At 42.9% G+C, this 25,038-nt stretch overlaps 1 protein-coding gene across 1 annotated transcript; it reads left to right on the forward strand.

The window, feature by feature from the left end:
* The first annotated feature begins 11,646 nt into the window (after positions 1–11,646).
* On the forward strand, positions 11,647–20,414 carry ESM1 (endothelial cell specific molecule 1). Its single transcript, XM_083466319.1, has 3 exons — positions 11,647–12,230; positions 17,343–17,498; positions 18,785–20,414. The coding sequence occupies exons 1-3, from the start codon at positions 11,930–11,932 to the stop codon at positions 18,883–18,885; spliced, it is 558 nt and encodes a 185-aa protein (XP_083322445.1). The 5' UTR covers positions 11,647–11,929; the 3' UTR covers positions 18,886–20,414.
* Positions 20,415–25,038: the final 4,624 nt, after the last annotated feature.

A 25,038-nucleotide genomic window follows, 5' to 3' on the forward strand; every position in this document is an offset into this window, starting at 1 on the left:
TTTACTGATATTTCCTATCATACCTGAGGTTGCTGTGTAAAACTGGGTGACGACTATTGAACCTAGTGGAATGTTTTGGGTAGGCAATTGCTTCCTGCTGAGTCAAAAAAAGGCTTGAGAGATAACGGACATCCACAGACTTCTTCTGTGGAAGGGAGCTTATAACCTGTAATATTACTGTGATAAATGAGTAGACCATAATGTTAGTTCCACATTTGTGAGAAATTGATCTTTTATTGTGGAAGTATCTGACCTCTGGAACTCCCTGCCTATTGATATGAGGAAGGCACCTTAGTATTTTTGACACCGGCTAGAAAACTATTTCGTTTTTCTTGTTTTAGGCAAACCTATCCAGACACATAGTTTTATTACATATATTTGCTTTTAAGATCTGTTGACGGGGTGAGCTCTGGTTGCTTGGTCCTTGCTCCTGCCAACCAGCAGTTCGAAAGCATGTCAAATGCAAGTAGATAAATAGGTACCGCTCCGGCGGGAAGGTAAACAGCATTTCCGTGTGCTGCTCTGGTTCGCCAGAAGCAGCTTAGTCATGTTGGCCACATGACACAGAAGCTGTCTGCGGACAAACACCGGCTCCCTCAGCCTATAGAGCGAGGTGAGTGCCACAACCCCAGAGTCATCCGCGACTGGACCTAATGGTCAGGGGTCCCTTTACCTTTACTATCCAGACACATAGTTTTATTACATATATTTGCTTTTAAGATCTGTCAATTTTATCTATATTTTGGTAGTGTATCTACTGTTTTTAAAGCCTTATTGCTGTTCATTTTAAACATCTGATACCATTTTATATTGCAGGTAAAGATCTGGACTACTGGACCAATGAGGCTCCCCCCCCCTAAATGGCTTGCTTCTTTCTCAGTGCCCTTAGTGGGGGGGGGGGGTCAGGTAAACCTCTGCCCACATCTAAAGGATGCATGAGGCAACATGGGCTATTCAGGCAGGACCTGCCACTCATATCTCTGCCAGTGAAAAAAAGACAGTCACGGAACCAAGAAATTACACAAAACAAAAGAATTGCCATGAAAATCCCTGAAACAAGAAGTAATCGACTATAGAATTAAATTAAATAACAAAAATAAAAAAAAATTAAGGAAAAATTAACCTGGAATTAACAAAGACTTAAGGATATGCCGGCTACAAAACTCGTTTTACTGAACTAATCAGTTTCCTCAGAAGGAAATAAAGAAATTATAAACCTTAAATGATTTTAAGTGATATCAAACAAACTCAAGAGCAGGGCTGAAATGCTTCCCCGAGTTTACAAAAAAGGTTTGAAAACCTCAATGATAAGTTTTAAACATAGTTTAAGTTTTAAGAGAACCAAGCGGTAGTAATAAGAAATTGAGGACTCTAGTATTGTTTTCACAAAACGGTTTTAAGAAAAACTTACAAAGGAATACGAGATAAGCTGCTTAGGTTTCAAACAAACTCAAAAACAGGGCAGAAACTCAAAAACAGGGCTGAAGCGCTCCTGACTGCTGATGTTAAAGACTCATATCTCTGCCGGCTGCACATTTGGCAGGCTTGAGAAGGGACTCTTTGCAGATCTCAGCACAAGCGCATAAACTCCCTCCACACAAAGATTTGTGTGCCATTTGATTCATCCACATGAAAAGAAATGCCTTTGAAACACTATAGGCACCATGTGCCAATGTGCCAAAGAGGTGGCAGCAACTGAGATGGTGGAGAATGATGTTCCTCAGAGCCTTCTGTGAAGTTTACTTTTCCCCCACAGAAGTCCTAATATTTTTTATGTCCACCAGAGGGCTCTCAAACTCACATATACTGTATATTACCTTTAGTAATTTGTCTCTGGATGAATGATTTGTTTCACCCTGCTAAAAAGCCTTGGTTTGCATAGGAACTGAACATAAAATACAATATGGGGACGGGGGTAGTCAGGAGGGCTTCTCTATATGATTGCAATGTATAATAGGGTTGCCATATTTTTAAAGGGGGAAAGTTGTTGAGGGTTTTTTTTTTTTGCCAAGTTGTTCAGCTTTTTGAGCTATTTTAAAGAGAATTAGCCAAAATATAGACTTCCGACATGGACTGTGGTATGTCCAGATTTTCCCCAGACATTTCAGCGATTTTCACCCAGACATTGTTTCTATGTCTATCCATATTGTCCATATTATTTGTTACATTACAAGTGAGATTAAAATCCTGCTAATGTTTTCATCTGCTTACAGTGGTCTCCTAAATAAATTATAAACGTTTCCCATTCTTTCTTGAATTTCTTGTCTTCTTGGTCTCTGAGTTTTCCAGTCAGTTTTGCCATTTCAGCGTAGTCTAACCGCTTAGTTTGCCATTTCTCTCTGGTAGGGACTCTTTCTTCTTTCCATCTCTGGGCTAGTAGCATCCCTAAGAAGCACCATTTCATCACCACTGTGTGAAATTAAATTGGGCTGGTTGTTGGTAATTTATTGATAAACAGTTGTTTATTAATGTTGATATGTGATATGACGTGGGTGGCGCTGTGGGTTAAACCACAGTGCTTAGGACTTGCCGATCAGAAGGTCAGTGGTTCGAATCCCCGCGACAGGGTGAGCTCCTGTTGCTCAGTCCCTGCTCCTGCCAACCTTGCAGTTCGAAAGCACGTCAAAGTGCAAGTAGATAAATAGGTACCACTCCGGCGGGAAAGTATACGGCGTTTCCGTGCACTGCTCTGGTTTGCCAGAAGCGGCTTAGTCATGCTGGCCACATGACCCGGAAGCTGTACGCCGGCTCCCTCGGCCAACAAAGCGAGATGAGCACTGCAACCCCAGAGTCAGTCACAACTGGACCTAACGGTCAGGGGTCCCTTTACCTTTACCTATGTGCATTAACCAGGATAGTTTGCATGATTTAGCTGCCTTCTTGTTTCATTCCAGATTATTTTGTAATGCTGAGTACTATTTGTATGATGTGTCCTCGCATAATGATAAATATGAATGTAACAAAGGAAATTTATCCATTGCCTTGGCTGAAAATGCTGCAGAGCGCTACTTAAATCCCATTAATTCCAGTGGGATTTCAGCAGCCTAATTGTGGTCAGGACTGAAGTCCTTTTAAATAAGCTTCTAATGACTTTACCATTTACAAGGGAAATATGGGAATCAGCAGAGAGACAAGCTGGCATTAAATGTACACACGATATTCTGCACTTTATGAACAGGATGGTAATGAAATTCTCTCTCATTCTCTTTGTCACTGCATGAAGCCCATTTCATTCCATGAAGGGTTTGTTTCCCTTTCTTTCTTTGTTGTTGTTGACAGCAATTCACATCTGGCTCTCAACAGACAATGTAGACATGGCCACAAATGTTGTTTCCTGGAAGAGTGGTGTTTTGAGAATGGAACCTGTCCACTGCTGATGGGATAAATCTTTGGTTTATCTTCCAAGCAAAGGTCATTTATCCATGTAAAAGTGCCGTCAAAGGGTGCTTCCTCTTTAGTGACGTGATCTGAGGGTAGTAAGAGATGTTTACAGAGCAGAGCTGCAAGAACAAATGTTGCTGGGTTTTTAGATTATTTTATTCAGATTTACCCATGGGATTTTAAGAGGCAGTTGCCAAGGTATTTTAACAGGCCAGAAAACAGAGAAATTAAACAATAGCATACATGCTATGTTTCTTTTTTTAAAAAAAAATTATTGGTTTTCCGTACTGTATTTCTATTTAAATTATATGAATAATTTGCAAATTTGTCTCTGTATGTATAAATTGACACATGCAAATTTTATGCAAGTCTTGGTTCTCTTTTGCCCCCCTTTTAATGTACTAATTGCATTCTGCTTACCACCTTTTACCACCCAATGAGTTCAAGGTGGTGTGCATGTTCTCCCCTCCCACAACAACCCTGAGAGGTAGATTAAGCAGAGAGACTGGCCCAAGGTCACCCTGTGAGCTTCAGGGCTTAGTGGGGACTGGAGTGCTGGTGTGCTGGATCGTAGTCCAACATTCTGGCCCTCCTACTGCTATGTGTCTTCCAGTCGTTTATTTGCTTTCTAACAGGCAGAGCCCAGGCTCCAGGCCTTCTCTGATGCTCACCACAAAGAAGCTGCAAAACTGATCCCATGCCCTCACCCCGGGCTCTGACTATGGGCCAGAAGGCAGTTGCAAACCTCAGAATACACCAAGTTGGTTGTGGAAGGTACAGCGTACGAAACAATTCCTGCCACTCCCCAGAGGAGGAAGAGAGTGGTGGTGTGATGGATATAGGGGTTACTCGTGCGTAAGTTGCCGCCACTCCTGGCTAAGTTGGCTTGTTAAACCTTTTCTGTCTGGACAGCCCTTCACTTCGTGGCTGCCTCAGTCGCTAGCAGAATCCGTCAGTGGGCGTTCCTTAAACCTCTTCCAGCATAAAAGCTGTTTGACGCCAAGTCTCCTCCTACTCTCCCTGCGCGGAAGTCTTCTGCGCAGTGTGGGCGCGGGTAGCGGAGGACCCATGCTCTCCCCGCTGGTGTCCAGCGAAGAGTCCTGGAGCCCTCTTGCCGATTCCCCCATCGGCCCCCCTTTATCCCTGGTGTTGCGCTGATTTCCTTCCCCCGCTGATGAGCTGCCTCTCTCCCTGCTGGGTCCCTCTCCAGCATCACTTGAGAGCCTTCCCTCCGCCTCTGGCTCCGATGTCAGTTCCCTGACATCCAGTGATAGGTGACTCCCTTCTGAGGGGGACAGAGGCAGCAATGTGCGGTGGTAACAGGATGTCCCGGGAGGTGTGCTGTCTCCCAGGTGAAGAGAGTCATGATGTGACAGAGAAATTACCAAGCTGACCACAACCTCCTCCTTCTGACTCATGTGGGTACAAATGATACCGTCAGACACAGCCTTCGATGTATAGCAGTGGCCTATGACAAATCCCAGCTGTATTCAGTGGCGCTTAGTTCCAGGAATTGGACTGTTATAGCATAAAGACTGTTATAGCATAAATCTTCTATTTCTGCGGTCAGAGGCAACATGTCTCTTAATGTCAGTTCCTGGAAACTGCAGGGGGGGAAGGTTCTGTTGCATTCGGCTTGTGGACTTCTCATTGGTCAGCTGCTGTGAGTGCAGAATACTGGACTTTATGACCCTTTGGCCTGATCCAGCTAGGCTCTTCTTATGCAATTCGATGCACATCAACCTGGGAACAAATCCCATTGAGCACAGTGGGACTTAGATATGAACAAACATTTATAGGACTGCCGGAGACCGACAGCATAAGAAAAAAGCTTGGGCTCTTCAAAAATTGCAACCGTTTTACCAAGCAGTGAAGCATCTTCGAATACATCTTTTCTTTTCTTTCTAATGTCTCATTGTAAGTTACAGAGGTCAAGAAAACATAGCAGTGCAATCCTTTGTTATGAGCTTGGTTTGGAAACTCCATAGAGCTTGGGTAGATGAACTCTGGGGTTGCACAACTTATTTCCTGCCCCTGCCCTTTGAGCCTTAAAATGTCCTCCTTTGGGGATGTTGGCGTAGGTCTGTGTGAGCAGGAATTCTGTGCCCAGATTTTAGCCAGTTTAATGCAGTACAACTAAAGACAATTAAATACTTGTAGGGAAAGTGAGTTTTGCTTTCTCAGGTTGTCTAAAAACCATGACAATGGTGACTCATTTCGAATCAAACAGAGGCTAGTTTGCCCATCACTATTCCAAATGTGTATCTGGATGGATGATGATACTTGGAGGAAGAATGTGTGGGAAGGTTATATAACCTGAAGCCATTATTATTCCACACTTTCCAGTGCATTTTCAAATCATTTTCCTTACCACAAAAACTCTTATGCTGCTTCTTTTTTTGGGAAGTGGGTTTGTTGCGCAAGACCACCAAATCCACTTTCCCTGTGCAACTTGAATTTGACAGTGTATAATTGAATCCTGCCCGCAAAACAGCAACACTCTGGAAGCAGGCTCAAAAGTAACTTTAAAAATACAATTGTATTCTGATTCAAGCCTTTTAACCTTGCTGGGATTCTTGACTTCAGAAATATCTACATCCCCTCCCACAGCCGACGAAAAAAACAAACCTTCACATGGTACTGCTGTGGTCAAGAAAGCATCTAAATGCCCAAATCTCTTTTCCTCTTGCATCTATTTTTACCGGATAATCTTGAGCCACAGTGTCACATGAAACAAAGCACAATTAATAACTCTTTGAAAAGTCACAAGAGAAATAATACCAAAGGAGGGAATTGGGTGTTGTTGTTTTTTAGTCTTCTGTTCCTGGAATCTTCTTCTGGAATTCACAGAGTAGCTTTCCTTACTCTTGTTTCTTATACGTAGTATATTGTGCTCACAGCTTTGCACAAAAGAAGTGACAGGAAGGCTCAGCGAGGTCTGGAATGTGAAGAATGGTTTCTTCAAATGCACCTAAGTTTAGAAATCAGCTAATATAGTTTTTAGATGTCCAAATGGCTATTATATGTTATAACACTCAGTGAAAATATTAAATATGTACTGTATAATAAACAATAAATAAATGATGTATGCATCAAAAATAATAATTTATCTTTTCAGGTTTGATGAAATGAGTAGAACCTACTCAGTTTCTTTGAGTGGGGGAGAGAAAAACCTCAGGCTCAAGGACTGGATGTGCCCCCCCATCTTTCTATTAATCCCTCAGGACTTTCCCCACAGAATTCCCATGCTATTTTCTCCCAGGCTCCCAGCATCACCAGTCATGCCCGATACTCTCCTTGATTGCTTTTGCATGGCTGGAATGTGTGGTACCTGTGATAACACCTTTTGCTTGCCTGGATGGAGAGAGGGGTGTTAGCAGGTGACCAAGGGCTTTTGTGAATGAAAGAGAGCTTCCGTGGATCCTGTCCTTGGTTGCAAATGTTGCACCATTTTCTGACATCCTTTGATATTTGCACGTCTACGAATTTTGCAATGTAGTTTGCCAGCAAAAGTAATGTGTACAAAATTGCACACATTAGGATAAAGTTTACGTAAAAATGCATATTAGAGAAAATAACATAAAATGCATTATATTGTGGGGAATGGTGTACATAAATTTATATAATAGGAGAAATTCACACTAAAACGCTGATGACTTTTCATGGTGACTTGTAAAAATAATGATAATTGTAAACTGATGTGGAAATGTGGAGAATTGAAGTTAAGACTGGAGAATTGAGAAACTGAGAGAAACTGAGATTCAGCCATCCCTACCTTCAACTAAAGGTATTTTAACTTGTGTCTCCATTATTTCACCCAGCGTAATTAACTGTACATATTACATTCTTTTATCCTGCTTTCTTTAACATAATTTGTGTTGAATAATAATATTTCTTTTGCTGCTTGTAATATGGGCAGCTTTTCATTCTACATACTACTGGATCTGTTCCAGAAGAGTTTGTGACTGAATTTGGTGGGCTGTTTGTTTGTTTTTTTAAAAAAAAGTTTCTCCTTTTTTTGGGCCACATCTGTGTTCACACTTCTATTTTTATCACCTCGTTAGGATATTTTCCTCGAGGAAGCTCAAAAGTGCCAGCAATCTCTTTCATCCCATCAGATATTGTTTGGTATTTTACACAATGAGTACTTCCTAAATATATTTGCAGAAGACGCCAGGAGCAGCGCAGTCGTCCATAACAGAAAGACATTGTTGCATGGAAATGTGTGTGTGCATTTTACACACACACACACACACACACACACACACACACACACACACAGCATCAAACAGCATGTCATGCAAGCATGTCATTCAACTAATCTCTGAAATATTATATGCATTACTGTGATTAACAAAACAGTATTTTTTATTTATGTTGCAAAACATTTTGGCTTCCACCTGAATCAGCTGCTCGAATAAAAATGAAATGACATTGTTTCCAAGCAGGCAGTTACAGAGCAGTTACATAGGGCACAAGTGTGGCGTCACTACGTATGACGCATGTGCCGTATGTAGTGACGCCACACATGCGCTGCATAGTGGTTGCCGGCGGCGGCACTCCAGTGCCGTACGAACAGTGCCGGGATCCTCTGTTTGTGGCTGTTGTGGCATCGGAGGGATCCTGGCACCGCCCGTACGGCGCTGGAGTGCCACCGCCAGCAAACCGCTATACAGCACATGTGCGGTGTCGCTACTTACAGCGCATGTGTGCGACGCCACACATGCGCTGTACATAGCTGTTGCAGCTGTGAATGGAGGATTCTTCACATGTGGCTACAGTGGCACGGTGGCTGCTTGCGCCGCCACGAGCCCCGGCGGGGTGACTTCTTGTCACCCCCGCAGACATGGCATCTGGGGCGCACCCCCCCCGTTGTGATGCCACTGCCCATGTGGTGTTAGTGGTAGCGCATCTGCTGTTGCACATAGGAGCTCTCAGGTTCTATCCCTGGCAACTTCCAACATGACTGACATACATGCATACATCATTTCATTTGTATTCCACCTTTCCACAGTTCAAACCGTGCTCAAGACGGCTTTTAAGGTGAACCACATACATAAAGGCAGCATAACAGAAATAGTCACAAGCAATAAATAAAAACAATACACAACCAAACTGAACGATTTCCACATAAATCACAAGATCTAAAATAAAGATGCAAAAAAAGCACAGCAGCAGCCCCAACACAACACAACACAACACAACACAAACAATGCTCCAGCCCGAGAGTCAATTCAGTAGCCTCAGCTTTTGTAGCTGGAGTCAGTCAGGGCCCCGCCCTCCCAGGCCTGGTGGAAAAAGGTCTGTAAGGTCTTCCAGGACTCACAGCTAAGAGGGTCTCTAGCCCTTTCAGCAGCCTCAGCTTCCGTAGCTGGAGTCAGTCAGGGCCCCGTCCTCCCAGGCCTGGTGGAAAAAGGCCTGTAAGGTCTTCCAGGACTCACAGCTAAGAGGGTCTCTAGCCCTTTCAGCAGCCTCAGCTTCTGTAGCTGGAGTCAGTCAGGGCCCTGACCTCCTGGGGCAGGTGGGAAAAGGCAGGCAAGTCAGGGAGCAGGTCTTTTGGGACTCAACAGTCACGAGGGACTGAGAGAGGCCCCTACCTGAAATCCTGGAAAGCCAATACCAGTCAGTGCAGGCAATATTAAGCTATGCCAACCAATTTTCTGATTCACTGTAAAGTAGCTGCCTCTCTTCTTATGGCTTAGGATAGTCCAGCATCATGGTGAACCAAATTTCACCACGTGGAGTGGTTGTATAAATGCCCTCTTTTGATGTGACGTCACTTTATACCTCTCGCGTCTTATCTACAGTGCTTTGGTAGCTTCAGCTCTGAAGCGGCTTATAAATTTGTAAAGTTAATTTTAAAATTAAAAATCAGTTGTCTTGACTCCAAACCACATATGTTTCGCACAAGGCAAAGCTGAAATCGACGGCCTAGGAAGTGCAGAAGTGCACATTCTGGGCTCACAATAAAGGCTAGGAATAAAACCTGCTTTGTGTATATTCACTCAGTTTGGCATACTTTGCTCCGTGACAATAGTTCAATATTTTCAGAAGTTGTTGGCAAGGAGAAGGCCAAAGGAACAGAAGGAGAGGAAGGGTGTGGGCGCTGGGTGGGCCAGTTGGGTTGCCAGAGAAAAGGAGCAAAGGGAGGGGGAAGAGGTTCTGTGAGTCATCATCACCAACATTCCAACATTCCAAACTGGTTCCAAACGTCTTTGTATTTCCTTGGAAGCCACAATTGGGTAATAGCTTCTATTTTAAAAGAAAATAAATCACACCATGGATGCCACATTCTGGATGAGTTAGATGTTCTTGAATTTGCATAGCAAATCTGCAATCACTTGAAATACCCATGCCCAAAGAACCTCTGGTATGTTTGTGACTCTTAATCCCCATAGCCCTCTGTCATTCTTGTATTCAAGATTTCCCCTGCAATGCAGGAATCTCAACTAAAGCATCCATGATGGCTACCCAACCTCTGCTTAAAAACCTCCAAGGAAGGAGAGTCCACAAGCTCTCAACGGAGACCATTCAACTGCCGGAAACCTCTTACTGTTAGAAAGTTTTTCCTGATGTTTAGTCGGAATCTCCTTTCTTGTAACTTCAAACCATCGGTTCGAGTCCTATCCTCCAGAGCAGGGGAAAAACAAGCTTGTTCCCTGTTCCATGTGACAGCCCTTGAGATATTTGAAGATGGCTATCATATCTCCTCTCAGTCTCCTCTTTTCCAGAGGAAAAGCATAACCAGCTCCTTCAACCGTACCTCATAAGGCTTGGTTTCCAGCCACTTGACCAGCTTGGTTGCCTTCCTCTGCACGTGTTCCAGCTTGTCAACACCCTTCTTAAATTGTGGTGCCCAAAATTGGACACAGTACACCGGGTGTGTTTTGACCAGTATTCCGGGTGTGGTTCTTATGTTCTGGAACATCCAAGGAGACTCTCAGGGTGGCTCATGATGACTCAAGAGAAGCAGCTGTTCCAAAGGTCTTGTGCTTCCTTTTGTGAATTCCCCACCATTGTACAAAATGAAACTTTTGCATCTCTCCTGGTGGAGTGTCCATCGCCGAGGATGAGGAGATTGTCTCTGGGACAGGCAGGAGTGAGGCAGTGAGCAGTGAACAGCACTTACATGTCATGCTCCTTCCCCACTGTTGTCATGTTCAAAATTGCTTTAAGTGGCACTTAATAATAGAAACGTGAAAAGATTCAAATTCCTAATTAGAAGTAAGAAAGGCCCATCGCCTTCCAAGATTTATTTCTCTTCAGCATGATTCTCATGAGTAGAGTATCTCTGTCCTACCTCCTGAGCTTGATCAGCTGTTCTATTGGCTCCTCCTTGCAATGGCTCTGAAAGCCTGAATGCCATTTGAACAGAAAGAAATGTGAACATTTAGCCTTCTCCAATGGACGACCTGAAATTTCTCCACCAGAGTCAATGGAGTTCAGGAGCAGGAGGTTGTGTTGTTTCAGCCTCACCTGGCACGCACTTGACGCTGCCTGCATGCAGATCAGATGCTCTAACGCTCAGCTCCAGCCCTTCCCTGTGGCCTTAAGATAACTTGGAGCCTGGGCAGAGAATCATGCCCATATATTGGTCCTCTGCTCTTGGGAACAGCAAATCAGCCAAAAGATACTGAACTGATAACTGTCAGATATCTGAAGGTGAAAACACAAGACCTTGACACCTATCTTACTATGTTGTCTTTGGCATGTCTCTTTGAACTCAGTGCCTCAGTTAACTGCCTAACCTAAATGTTGACGGGATTATTCTTTTTGCTCCAAATAAGAGTTTCCTTTAGCAGGTGTGCTACCATATTTTTTCTTTAAAGCGCCCTTCTCCAACCTGGGCTCCTCCAGAGAGGATCCAGAGAGTTGGATCACAACTGATGGGACCTACTGTCCAAAACATCAGGAAGGCACTAGGTCAGGGAAGGTTACTTTAAAGTAACAAGACATCGCTTTATATTACCAAGGTTGGTAGCAGGGGTTTAGAAAACGAATTGACCATGGCAGCTATGTAGTTAGATATACGATCTCTCTTTCTGACTTCGGGAGCTGCTTTTGTGAGTCAAAAGGGTGATTTGCAGGGGGATCGAGCCAATGTTGTCCTGAAGGAAAGGTATGTAACCTACTACTGCTCTTCCTCCCCAGCCCACCCCCGTGCACTTTTCTGGCAGACATCCTTGAGCATTTGAGACGGATATGAGAGTTTTCAGCCCTCACTGGAAAACAACCCAACTAAACATAACAGATTACATCAGCTCAGGCTTTTCAATTCCTGGATGGCAGCAGCGTGCTAATCCAACCTTCATCCTGGATTTCGCAAAGTAAAACAAGGGAGGCTGGCAAGAAGACAGCTTGAGGAAATTGACGACGGCAGGCCTGGTGAGCAGTAGGCTGTATAAAGGCTCAAAAAACTGCAAGCTGATCTCCCAGCTACTACTTCTGGTCCTTCACTGCTACGTCCCAGCAGCAGCAGAAGACCTCAGAGCTAAATTTCTCAACCTGCTCTTCTGCAGTGGAAACCGTGCACCTAGCACCAAAAGACATGAATCGTTTTTTGGTCTTCACTCTCTTTTTGGTACCCACGAATGCTGGACCTACCTGGAGCACTAAGTATGCTGTGGACTGCCCCGAGTCCTGCAACAGCAGTGAATGCAAAAGCCTGGTGCACTGTAAGAAGCAGGTGTTGGATGACTGCGGCTGCTGCAGAGTCTGTGCTGCAGCCTTGGGAGAGACGTGCTACCGGACAGTCGCAGGGATGGACGGCGTGAAATGTGGCCCCGGATTGAAGTGCCAGTTTTTTTCCGAAGAGGATGATTTTGGTGACGAGTTCGGTATCTGCAAAGGTAAAGGACAGTCGCTGGATAAAACTGCCAGTCATGACAATTAGGATGATACTACTCTCCATGTGTAGTGGCTGGTGATTTCATCCAGAAATACACAATTAGTACTCTTTATTTTGAAAGCAACAGCAACACCCATCCACATTTGAATTATCCTGGCGTAGCAAAAGCCTCTCTGAGATGGAGACAGACACAAATGGTTATTTATTGCTAAATCGATATTTTGTCTAGTGCTTTCATTTCACAGTTTGGTAAGGTAGGTCGTAATTTCTATGTTTTGCAAACGGAGGCTGAGGCAGGGTTGCTTGAGGCTGCCAGCGAAATCTAAGGCTGAGGTAGGTCTTAAACCTAACCGACTCTTATGCTAGCCCCGTACCTTCCAGAAACTACCCAGGTCTTATCCATTTGGAAAAGGACACTTTTATCAGGAACAACATTTAGTGATTGACTGGGAGAGATGCACAGAGGGAAAAACTCTCAGGAGGGTGGTCCTAGGTGAAGATGTCTGACCAGGAGCATAGACGACCAAGAGAACGTAGTGCGCTCCACAACAGGAGTTGTGGTACAAAAGATTTGTGGGGTGAGACCCTACACCCAGCAGTGAAGATACAGGGTGATATTCAACATTAGTCATACTCAGACCCATTGAAATTAATGGGCACAACTAATTTAGGTCTATTAATGCCAATGAGTCTACTCAGAATCACATTGAATTGGATGCAATCTGTTTTTGTGAACCAGAAAAAGCTATCCCAGGCGTGCATAGCTTCCATAGCACCAAGATGGGTGCTGTGAGCCTTCAGATCCCTGCAGGTGCCTCTCCCCCCCCTCCTCCCCAGCACCTAACAGGTGTTTTGTACTGTCAGAAACACAGCCTTTATTGGCACCGACTTTGTTAGAAGCAATGTACGTACTTTGTCAGATAAAGGTAATACAATTTTTGACTGTTCCGCTTCAGACAGCCCATGGGGTGTGCATGAACTTTTTTTAAAAAAATGCTGAGTGCTGTGTCATATTAAAATGTTTTTCTCTAATTAACTAGTTTGATACTAGTTTGACATATATGGGCAGAGTCTTTTTTCCCTTTTCTTTCTCTTTGATTGTTTTTATATTCGATCCTTTTCTCCAAGGAGCTCAAAATAGCATACATGGTTCTGCCCCTCTTCTTTTAATCCCCACAACAGCCCTTTGAGGTAGGTTAGGCTGAGAGGCAGTGACTGGCCCAAGTGAGCTTCATGATGAAATGTGGATCTGAACCCTGGTCTCTCAGGCCCTAGTCCAACACTCTAACCACTATAACATACAGGGAGCTCATTTTAAAATTGCATTCTCCCACCTGCAGTCTGAAGTTGTATACACTAGTCCAATCTACTACTTTTACTCTGCTTAATATGTAACCTAATATACAGATTGTTAGGTGCCTGGAAATGTACAGAAGCATAGTGTTCTGATCAAGGGAAGTCATGGTACAGCTCTGTTCTGACTTGGTGAGATCACACCTGTGCCATGGTTTATGAAGGATATTGACAAGCTGGAACACGTGCAGAGGAGGGCAACCAAGATGATCAAGGGTCTGGAAACCAAGCCCTATGAGATATGGTTGAAGGAACTTGGCATATTTAGCATGGTAAAGGGGAGATGTGATAGCCATCTTCAAATAACTAAAAGCCTGTCACATGGAGGATGGAGCAAGCTATGACCCAAGCCAATGGCTTCAAGTTATAAGGAAGGAGACACCAACTAAACGTCAGGAAGAACTTTCCAATAGAAAGAGCTGTTCAAAAGTGGAACAGACTCCCATGGTGGATTCTTGAAGTGTCAGGGGTTTGGACTAGATGACTCTATAGGTCTTTTCCAATTCTATGATTCTATGAAAATGTACATGTCCTTATGGTTTCTGCCTAGGGGGTAATAGCTTTCAGAAGCTGGTTTTTGGATTCCTCAAAGCTGGCTACCAAAAAAGACATTATTATTTCTAGGATTCTGATGGCCTAAGTGATTTGAAATGCAGGTTAGCATGCTTGCACATGAGCCAATATAGACAGTGCACGAAGGCAGGTCATTCCTAGGTAAGTATACATAGGATTGCAAGGATTGCATCCTTAAAGTCTAGACATATTCCCTGGGAGTTAATCTCATTTGATGTTCTCAGCACTCTCTTTGCACTAAAAGTGCATCCATTGTGCATTTAAAGCCCGTGGCTCTCCCTTAAAGACTTCTGGGAACTGTAGTTTGTTAAGGATGCTGTGAACTGTAGCTCTATGAGGGTGGAACTATATTCCCAGGAATGGTTCTTTGGGGAACCATTTGCTTAAATGTGCATAGGTATGCTTTAAATGTACGCTGCAGATCGTAAGTCAGTGGAAACATGATCACTGATAGTGAACTTATGTTATAACTGGCACTATCAGTACGCCAGACCAGGGGTGCCAACTTGAAAAAAATATTGTGGGGGCCCAGGTAAGCCCCACCCTGCAAAACTGATCACATGGCGCAGTGCACAAACACCATTTGAATGGGAATGCCCATCAACTTTGCGGGGGCCCAGGCCCCTCAAATATTTTGTTGTGGGGAACCGAAAGCCTCATGGTCTCTAGGAGTGGTCTCTATGCACCAGAGGCTTGGGAGAATCCAAAGTTTGTAGAACTGCAACAACAACAATAACATTGGACTACTGACTGAGAGGTGGGGGGGGGGGGAATGGAATGGCGTGTCTAGTAATCTGAATAGGATCACTGGGCATGACAACATTATGTTGCAGGTCCCATGCATTTACTTAGGTGCTTAGGCTTGCAGGCTTACGTTTTGATCCAACGGGGAACGAGAACCTTCCTGTAAAATAAGCTTCAAACCGGCTAATCACCTGTTTGAAAGGGGCTGGGAGTCAGAGGAGGTGCTGCAGTCAGTTTCCCACACTCTTTCCCAAGCAGCCTGATTATAGCTTATTAAAGAGCTACGCAAGAGCAGGCCTGGAATGGGTTGTGTGGGATCCTGAAAAGGTTCACATGCAAGAATTCCTCACCCATCTACGAAAGCATGTCCCTGCAGGTGATGAGTCCTAGCTGGAAGGAGGCACTTGAGTAACCACTTTCTTAGGCAGGGCTTAAATGACTTTTGAGGTTGCTTCCAGAGTCCAGACAGCCTGTTCACTGTTCATTTCTCCTAATTTGTTTGCAGGGAGATTAGACAATCTTTGGAGATTTATTGAGCATTCATTCTGATATGTTTGCAGGGAGGTTATGGGGCATTGCATCAAGCACATGTTTTCTCATGCACTTCCATGCATTCCTGCCCTCATCACTTTTTTATATAACAAATAGTTTGGGGTTTTTTTTGGGGGGGGGGAGATAGGGGGCAGCTATGTTGCGAAAGACCTCCCAACCAACTTGAATTGCATCACTGAATTTGCCAGCATGTGGATGAATCCCACTCAAAAATAGCAACAGCTTGGAAGCCCCCTGAGTCTCCTGTGCACAATATATTTGGTGGTGCGGTCACTGCAAGTGAAGAGTAATTAGAAGAGATTCATAGGAGTACAATTCTTATGTGTGTTTTAGCCAATGGAGACTTTATGTTTGCATTTCAAATGGATGTACCGTATTTTTTGCTCTATAAGACTCACTTTTTCCCTCCTAAAAAGTAAGGGGAAATGTGAGTGCGTCTTATGGAACGAATACAGGCTGCGCAGCTATCCCAGAAGCCAGAACAGCAAGAGGGATTGCTGCTTTCACAGTGTAGCGATCCATCTTGCTGTTCTGGCTTCTGAGATTCAGAATATTTTTTTTCTTGTTTTCCTCCTCCAAAAACTAGGTGCATCTTGTGGTCTGGTGCGTCTTATAGAGCGAAAAATACGGTAAATGAAAACCCGTTTCACGGCCTGCTTTAATTTCAGGAGCGTGGGATTGCTTTCTGCTGCTGCATCAAAGCAGCATCCAGCGTCTTGCAATGGGACTGACCTTTTAGTTGTCTTCCTGGCACATTATCAAGCTTTAAATATGTAGCGGTTAGTGTCAGACTTTGGCTGGGGTGCGGGGATATGGCTTCAGATCTCCACTCAGCTACAAAGCTGAGGCCGTCACTATTTGTGGTAAGAAGGAAAGGCCATCTTGTAATATTTGCTTTTTCATTTCCTGTTCCATTCACACCAAAACAGCCTCTGTCAGTAAACCACAGCATCCAGCTTCGCTTGTTTAGTCCACTGCTTAAATGCTTTGGTCCAGCATAGCAAATGGGAGAGGGCAGTGCGGTTTAAATGGTTTACCATCTAAAACTCCCAAAAATCTCCAGTAGATAAAAACACTAAGGCAGATCATATAGAGGACTGTAGGCAATGTTCTGTATTATAATACAGAGAGAGAAAACCATACTGCTACAGGAGTCCTGATCTGGTGGGTGATGAGGGAAAGCCCTAGACAGGGCTGCTGGACAAAGGCATTTTACCGCTTGAGGTACAGCAGCAAAGAGCAACACCCGTCCCAAAAAGCCAAAATGCAAGGGACCCAAACCTGGCAAATATTTTGGCAATTTAGGCAGAAAATCCCACAAGCACCTCTCCTTTGCCTTGGCAGCAACAATTCAATCACAACAAAGCTCGCTAACCTAATAAATCTAATAAATAATGTAACAATTTGTTATTTCATGACACGGCAGAGATAACTATTTAATTCCAACCAGTTTATCTCTAGCTAGCAGCCTTTGTTCCTCCTGATTATATATTTTTAGAAGATTGAAATCTGTGTTTAGCCTTCAAGAAAGGCAAAGGAAACAATTTAACTGAACATATATTTTGCAAATAATTAAGTAATATTATTAACATGCTTGCAACTGTGGAAAATATATGAAGAGATATAAACACACACATGTTGGCATTGTTGCTATTTTGCTTCTCGTATTGCTTTCATATTGCTTTTCAAATTGTTTTATTATGAAGATCTTTGAATCATTAAGGGTGGGGTGGGGGAGAAGTGAGGTTCAAGGTATATAATCAGAGTCTTCCATAATTAGGAATCCATAGAATCATAGCATTGTAGAACTGGAAAGGCTCCAAAGGGTTATCTAGTCCAACCCCCTGGGATTCATAATAGATTCACTGCTGTTTCTTTTTCTGTCTTGCAGAGTGTCCGTATGGGACCTATGGACTGGAGTGCCGAAGAACCTGCAACTGCCAGTCTGGCATATGCGACAGAGTAACTGGGAAATGTCTGAAATTTTCATTTTTCCAACTGGCTGCATCAAAGCCCCCCAGCAGACTAAAGCTAATTCCACATGCAGGTACGTGATAATTTCTCAAAGCAGGACTGGGGAAACAGGTCCCTTCAGACGTAGTTGGACTCCACCTCTTGTCTGTTCCAGGCAGCATAGAAAACAGCCAGTAATGATGAGAGTTGTAGCCCAACCATGTCTGGAGGTTCCCATCCAAGCAATAGAACATCCTCCTGTGCAAGTGTGTTGAATGAACAGGAGCTGTGTATGAGCACCATGGCACTATGCAGGGGAGCTTTCTGATAGGAGCATCTGAGTATAGGAAGCTGTCAGATCAATGGCCATCTACGTTGACCGGCAATAGTTCTCCAGGGTTTCAGACAGAAGACCCCTGCTGGAGAAACCAGGGGAGGAACCTGGGGGCTTTCTGCATCTGTTGGCCGGCAAGACTCCTTGCTGCCTTTGTCCCAAGAGATTAACATAGTTGTGCTTTGGAGATCCATAACACCCAGTCATCAAACTACACAACCACATGCACCTTTCCAGGGCTGCATGAGCAAGTAACTTATTTTGCATGCACAGCCTTGTTGAAGGGCATGGGTAGGCAGCTTAAGGCCCAGGGGCCGGATGCAGCCCAATCACCTTCTCACGGTCCGGGAATCAGTGTGTTTTTACAAGAGTAGAATGTGTCCTTTTATTTAAAATGCATCTCTGGGTTATTTGTGGGGCATAGGAATTTGTTCTTTTTTTTTTAATAGTCCGGCCCCCCACAAGTCTGAGGGACAGTGGACCGGCCCCCTGCTGAAAAAGTTTGCTGACCCCTGTTGAAGGGCATAGAATCATAGAGTCATTGAATTGTAGAGTTGGAAGGGACCCCCGAGGCAGATTGGTTAGATCAGTGTGTCCCAAACTTTGGTCTCCAGCTGTTTTTGGACTACAACTCCCATAATCCCTGATCACTGGTCTTGCTAGCTAGGGATGATGGGAGTTGTAGTCCAAAAACAGCTGGAGACCAAAGTTTGGGTTAGATCTATGTATGGTAGTGGGAGATATTACACAGAATGATGTCCAGATGCATTGTTAAGCTGAAGACCAGAAGAGGATGGAGGGACAAGGTCTCCATGATTGTAGCCATGATATTCAAATATCTTCTAGATCTGGTGTGCATAACCTGTGGTCCTCCCATATTGCTGAACTACAACTCCCATCATCCATCGCCATTGACCATGCTTGCTGGGGCAGATAGAGTTGTAGTTCAGCAGCATCTGGAGGGCCAGCGGTTCCCTGTTCTAGACGAAGACACAAAGGAATGGGGGGAAATTATTTAATAATCTTTCTCTATTTTAAACTTTCAGAGAATGATATGGGATCCGGTGATGGCAATTCTGTAAAAGAGGATTTTGTCAAAGAAAAAGCCATTAACTCTCCAATAACGAAATGGCTAAACCCTCGCTGATATTAGCCTATATGGGCAGGACTTTCAAAACTGATGTGCTTTCTTCACATTTATAATGAATGTTCAGCAATCTGCTCCAGCAAAGGAAATAGTAATGTGTAATAAACAAATAACCGAATCCAGTCTGTAACTTCAGGAAAAGAGTATAAGACTGTGTACAGTGTACATGTTTTAAAGAACATAGCTTAGTTGTCATTAGAATACTAAAGTACAGTATGAACTGTTGAATGTAAACTTTTTTGAAAGGACACATGAATCTAGGAGTCATCTCAAAACTGCAAGCTCTACACAAAATATTCATTCATTTAAAACATAGGAATTGTATGGTGACAGAAGTCCACCAAAGTTAGGAAATGTAAATTTTATAGCTGATATCCTGGTAGACTGATGAATGTAATAAAAGGGACTAAAATCAGTATTAATTTTGAATATGAAGACTACAGTGTTACGCATACTGACATGGAAGTAAGAGCCATGGAATTCAGTGAGACTTATTTTTGTGTAAGCAGGCCTAGGATCAGGCTGTACTGTCACAATCCAAGACACAGCTAAACTTGCAGGCAGTTGAATTCTGTGTATGTTTACTTGGAGTTACATGCTACTATGTTCAATGGGCCCTACTCTCTGGTAAGTGCGCATTGCTGCCTTTACCCAGTTGAAAATGTAGCCATGCCCTTAAGCGCCCTTTGTTCAGTGTTAAATGGTGGCTTAAAACCATATATTTCAGCGATATAAATCCCATCAAATTCAATGGGATTAAGGCCGCTTGTCTGCAGGATTGCACCCTCATAGTTTTGTTAGGTTCCCTTTACACAGGAAAGACCACCAGCTAACTTTCCACAGCTCATAATACACATCTCAAGTGTGACAAACCCAGGCAGATTTACAGCAATTTTAAACAGTGATTCAACTGCTAAGTAGATTATATGAGCTACTGATTATGTAAAAACACTAGAGCAAATATTGTAAATAATGCATCTGTGGAAACAGAATGAAGGAAGCTGGAATTAAAATGAACTTTCTGTAGGAGACGTGGAGTTTTTATAAGAGGAAACTCTTACTGGTCATCAAAGTGTAAAAAATAAGTTAGGGGCAGCCCCTTAGGCCTCTTGATGTAGTTATTGGTGCTGAACCAATTTTTCCTTGCTGCAGTAGACCAACATTTAGACTGGCTTCAATTTGTAAGGTTGAGTTGTCAGCCTGAAGACGGGAGTTCACAATGGAAGTGCCAACACAATCAGCAGTACAGAAAAGTGCAAACAATTCCTGTGTAAGTCAATGGATCATTTCGAAGCAAGTCAGATTTGAGGCTCCTCCGGGAAATTTTTTAGTCAAATAAATGTGGTTTGGCAGGCATAACGAGAGAGTTTATTTAAATAGTGCTGTGGATACTTTCATGAATTTAGTTCTTTTATTGTTGCTCTTTGTCAGATATTTGTGACTATGATGGATCTTTGAATGTGCATGTAATAACCTCAATGTTTATAAGTGTATATGTGTATTATTGCCCAATAAATCAGATAGAAACATATTGCTTCCACATTCTGTTAATGATACTTAGGGATGGTGTGAGTTGTAGTGTGACAACATCTGGAAGGTCATACATTAGCCATCCCTGCAATACCTGATGTCACAATATGCTGTGATCCTTTAAACAACAACAACTAGAAGTGTCAGAGATTGAAACTGGGACCTTCTGCATGTAATCTAATTTTGAGTTACATTCCTTTTTCCATTTTTAAGACAGAGCAAAACAAGCTCAGTCGGTAAAGCATGAGACTCGGTCTCAGGGTTACGGGTACAAGCCCCACATTGGGCAAAAGATTCCTGTGTTGCAGTGGGTGTGGTCCCTTAAACGTAAAGGGACCCCTGACCGTTAGGTCCAGTAGTGGCCGACTCTGGGGTTGTGCCGCTCATCTCGCTTTACTGGCCGAGGGAGCCTGCGTACAGCTTCCGGGTCATGTGGCCAGCATGACTAAGCCGCTTCTGGTGAAGCAGAGCAGCGCACGGAAACGCCGTTTACCTTCCCGCCGGAGCGGTACCTATTTATCTACTTGCACTTTGACGTGCTTTCGAACTGCTACTTTGGCAGGAGCAGGGACCGAGCAATGGGAGCTCACCCCGTCGCGGAGATTTGAACTGCTGACCTTCTGATTGACAAGTCCTAGGCTCTGTGGTTTAACCCACAGCGCCGCCCACGTCCCTTACTGCTGGGATACTGCCAGGGAGACAAAAGCCATCATGGCCCCCAAGCCGATGCCGGACGTCCATCGACCACCCGTAGATAACGCAGTATTAGTCAATTAGCGACACAAAGTTTCGGAAATAGCTTTCCATCTTTCCAGAACTCGTGCACGCTCTATCAGCAGAGTTCGCATAGCAAAAGACGTACTCAGGAGAGCATATTTACAACTTTATTCAGCGTTGGTCAGAACAAAGAGAAAACATGACTGCCTGCTTCAATGTCTCAGGCACAGAGAGAGAAAACGAAAGCATAGACAAAATATAAACTTCCTGTGAACAGGAAATACGCAGACTCTGTGACTCACAAAGCCTGCTCCCTTTTAAGGTGGAACGGAAATATCCTAACCCTTACAACTCTACAATTCTATGGTTCTATACACTGGAAAATTGATTTATTTCACTTGAGGTCTCCATTTCTAATTATTGGGGGGCCCCTTTCACCTCAAACAGCTTCCTCTTTAGTGAGACAATCCTCTACAGACAATCTGTAGAGGTCATTGGATAAAGGAGTGTTCTTGAAGGCTGGTCAGTGTTATGCAACAGTGGCTGGAGGCATAATGCAAAATGCATTCTATAAAAGGTTCTGACACAATCAGTGACTAAGGATCACATACCCATAACAGAGAGCTGAATGAGGCTGGAATGCATTCTGAATCTTGTCATACTGAATAAAGGATAAAAAGACTCCATAAATTGATCAGTTTGCTGCCTTCCTTTTCTAGTTTACAGTACAGTATTTGCAAGCATGGTTCTACAGTATAGGTGGAAGTCTGTCAATTTCAGTTTATCGTTTTTCCTGTTTTAAGATCAGTTGCCCATATTTTAAGGTTTTTTTAAAAGCTCTCAAAAACAAATCATCAGAATCTTAATGTGAATTTCTCCTGATATAAATATTTTTCTATGCAATTTTGCCTAACATGCACATTTTTGCAAAGCATATTTCCCCCAATATTTATATTTTCCTTAATAGCATTTATTCTTGCATACTATTTCGCTGATATATGCATTTATATGCACACTTTCTCCTAGTATGTAAAGTTTTGCACACATTGCTTAACTGGACAACTGTGTCGTGTTTGCACACTGTTTTGGACAATGCAAATTAAGCAGCTTCATTTTAAAGGGAGACTGAATCAAATTTCTCCCATCTCTAAGCGGACTTGGACAATGGGACTTCCCCTTCTCATGCCTGCAGTCCCACTGCTCTGGAGTGTCCCCCCAGCTCTTCAGAGATTGATCGTCTTCCTTTTTATAACTCAGTGACATACACACTGCTGTTAATAAGTTTAAAAATAAATAAAGCTATTCTAATGACAATTTAAGGTTAGAAAATTGTAGCTAGTGTAGTTCAGGCTGAAACACAAATAGCTCAAAATTCATGGGCAGAGTATGAAAAACTAACTTCCTTATCACTGTCATCAGAGGATCAGCATGAACAGAACTTTTATAGGGTGCTAAGGAGCATGGATTAATCCATCTCCGGGGTGCCAAAGCATATATTTTGAATGAAAATACCATTATTAACACCTGCACACAGCATCGGATGTCTTTAAATGGTCTGTTTTTGATCACCACAATGTTTTGAAAGTATTTCCTGACACCTGGGAATTTGGTAAATATTTCCTGTTTTTATTGTGTCTAGAGAAAACAGGAATTTTCCAAGTTGAAACTGGTTCATTGACAGGCTCTTAGAAGGCTTACAGTTGGGTATTTATGGATGTGTTTTGCTTGTCATAAGAGGTCAAAACGAAACTATCTGATTTTGGGGTTCCTCTGAATAAATTATCTCTTGGAACAAAATCGCAATTGAATGAAATGATTGTGCTAACTCTATATTAATTTTTATAAGTTTTGACATTATTCAAAATACTGACAAGCAGAGATCTGCAACCATGCAAACATATTTTTAATGTGCAACGCTTTGTCTGTAGCCCCTTAATGATTCACACAGGAAAACCACACGTGCAGACTTTCATACATCCCATTTATCTTTTCATTCTTTATGACTGCCATCCTAAACGCCAGAAATTAGTTCTGTATCAACATGCATAGGAGTACACTTATAATGCAGAGTACTGAATGAATGAAATCTTTATTGCTAAAGCTGTAAGCCATCACAATTGGTCACAATGCGTAAAATACAAATAATTAATTTAAAACTGAACAGCAGCAACAGCAAAGCAAACATACAGAAATGTGAAATATCACACCTGCATAAGTTAAAGCACTCCGCATCTCACACACACACCCTTATGATACTTGTCTTGGTGCCTAGCTCTCAACTTACTTGCAGCCAAGGCAAATTTTGCAACCTGTGTGCAGTTATAAATACAGTACGTTATTGCCAGCCAGCAAAATACAGATTTGCTCAAGGGGAGGTCAAATGGAGAGAGAGAGCAAAGGATGTAATCGAGGAATTTTTGTATATAAAGGGCATCGTAGCAAAAAGGGTTGAATGTCCGCCACGTCTCCCGACTCAAAGATGCATAGTCTTTGGTACACAGGAGTGTTATTAAATCTTCCCATTGGAGTAATATTATTTATTCATTAATCCTTCTTATACTCCACTCTTTCTCCTGCTATTGCTCAGGATGGCTAACAACAATTTTAAAACACGATGAAAATATTCTAAAAATTAACCACAAATCAATACAACACAGAACAATCACATACACAGAACAAGAACACTGACATAGGCTGCAATCTTCTGAGCATTTAAGTGAAAGTTACTCTTAGGAAATACAGTGCGTCTTAACGTTTGAGTAGCCACAGATAGAAGATGTTGTGCATTTAACAGTCAGTCACTGTTGTGCTGATGATGCTTGTCTTTTCAGTTCACAGCACCTCTTTCTTCCTCCATTAAGTCACAATACCTAAATTCTGCCTATTTTGTGTTTGTTCTTTGTACACAATTGATTTCTTATTTTTACACCAATGTACAAATGAAATGTTTATGGTAACACAAAACACACATTATCCTTATACTTGTATCTATCATTCCAAAACATGATGAAAAGCAACCAATGTTCCAAAAGCTTATTTGCTTTGCTCATTAGATGCTCCTTCTGAAATACGTCCTCTTAACCATTACTATTTCAGAACAGATTCTATCAAACATTCTGCTGCAGGTAGAGGGTTACTTTTCTTCCACTTTTTGGCTACGGAGATTTTCCACTGCTGTCACTAGGTTAACTATTACTTCCAAGTCTATTTCTAGCGCAGAAATATGCTATTTTTACTTAGCCTAAAAGCAAATGTTTTGAATCCAGGGATAACAAGTAACCTCTTATTTCATGGATTGTATTACAGATTGCAGTACGTCCACTGTTGGAGGCAGTGTACAGTGGTACCTCTGGTTACGTACTTAATTCATTCCGGCGGTCCGTTTTTAACCTGAAACCGTTCTTAACCTGAGGTACCACTTTAGCTAATGGGGCCTCCTGCTGCCGCTGCACAATTTCTGTTCTCATCCTGAGGTATTACTTCCGGGTTAGCAGAGTCTGTAACCCGAAGTGTTTGTAACCCCAAGTGTTTGTAACCTGAGGTGTTTGTAACCCGAGGTACCTGTTAAGTTGTGGGTGAACATATCAGACGACACAGCGATTCTTCAAACAGCTTTTGTTTATTCACAGGCCAGAACAGAACAGAACTGAAGGGTTCAGCCAGCCTGCTTCTATAGAGCCCCACTACAACGCAACAGTAACCACTTTCTGTAACTATCCAATCATTGAACACCACTTTCAATCCCTTATTTGCATATGTGGACCTGAGTGAAAACAGTATCCCCCTGCTGGCCCAGGGTGAAAACTTCAGTACATAACAGTACCACTGTACTTCTGAATGCCAGTTTCTTGAAATCACAAGTGGGGAGAGTTCTGTCCTGCTTTCAGTCTTCCCACAGGAATTTGG

The sequence above is a fragment of the Podarcis liolepis genome (genome assembly GCF_965112155.1).
Source record: "Podarcis liolepis genome assembly, chromosome: 11".
In the NCBI taxonomy this organism is placed as follows: Eukaryota; Metazoa; Chordata; class Lepidosauria; order Squamata; family Lacertidae; genus Podarcis; species Podarcis liolepis.

What these genes read in the sequence shown, in the direction of transcription:
- ESM1 (XM_083466319.1), top strand. Translation starts at nt 11,930, where the DNA reads ATGAATCGTTTTTTGGTCTTCACTCTCTTTTTGGTACCCACGAATGCT. An exon ending in CGAGTTCGGTATCTGCAAAG is followed by an intron (nt 12,231 to 17,342) that starts GTAAAGGACAGT and finishes TCTGTCTTGCAG; the next exon opens with AGTGTCCGTATGGGACCTAT. An exon ending in AAAGCTAATTCCACATGCAG is followed by an intron (nt 17,499 to 18,784) that starts GTACGTGATAAT and finishes TTAAACTTTCAG; the next exon opens with AGAATGATATGGGATCCGGT.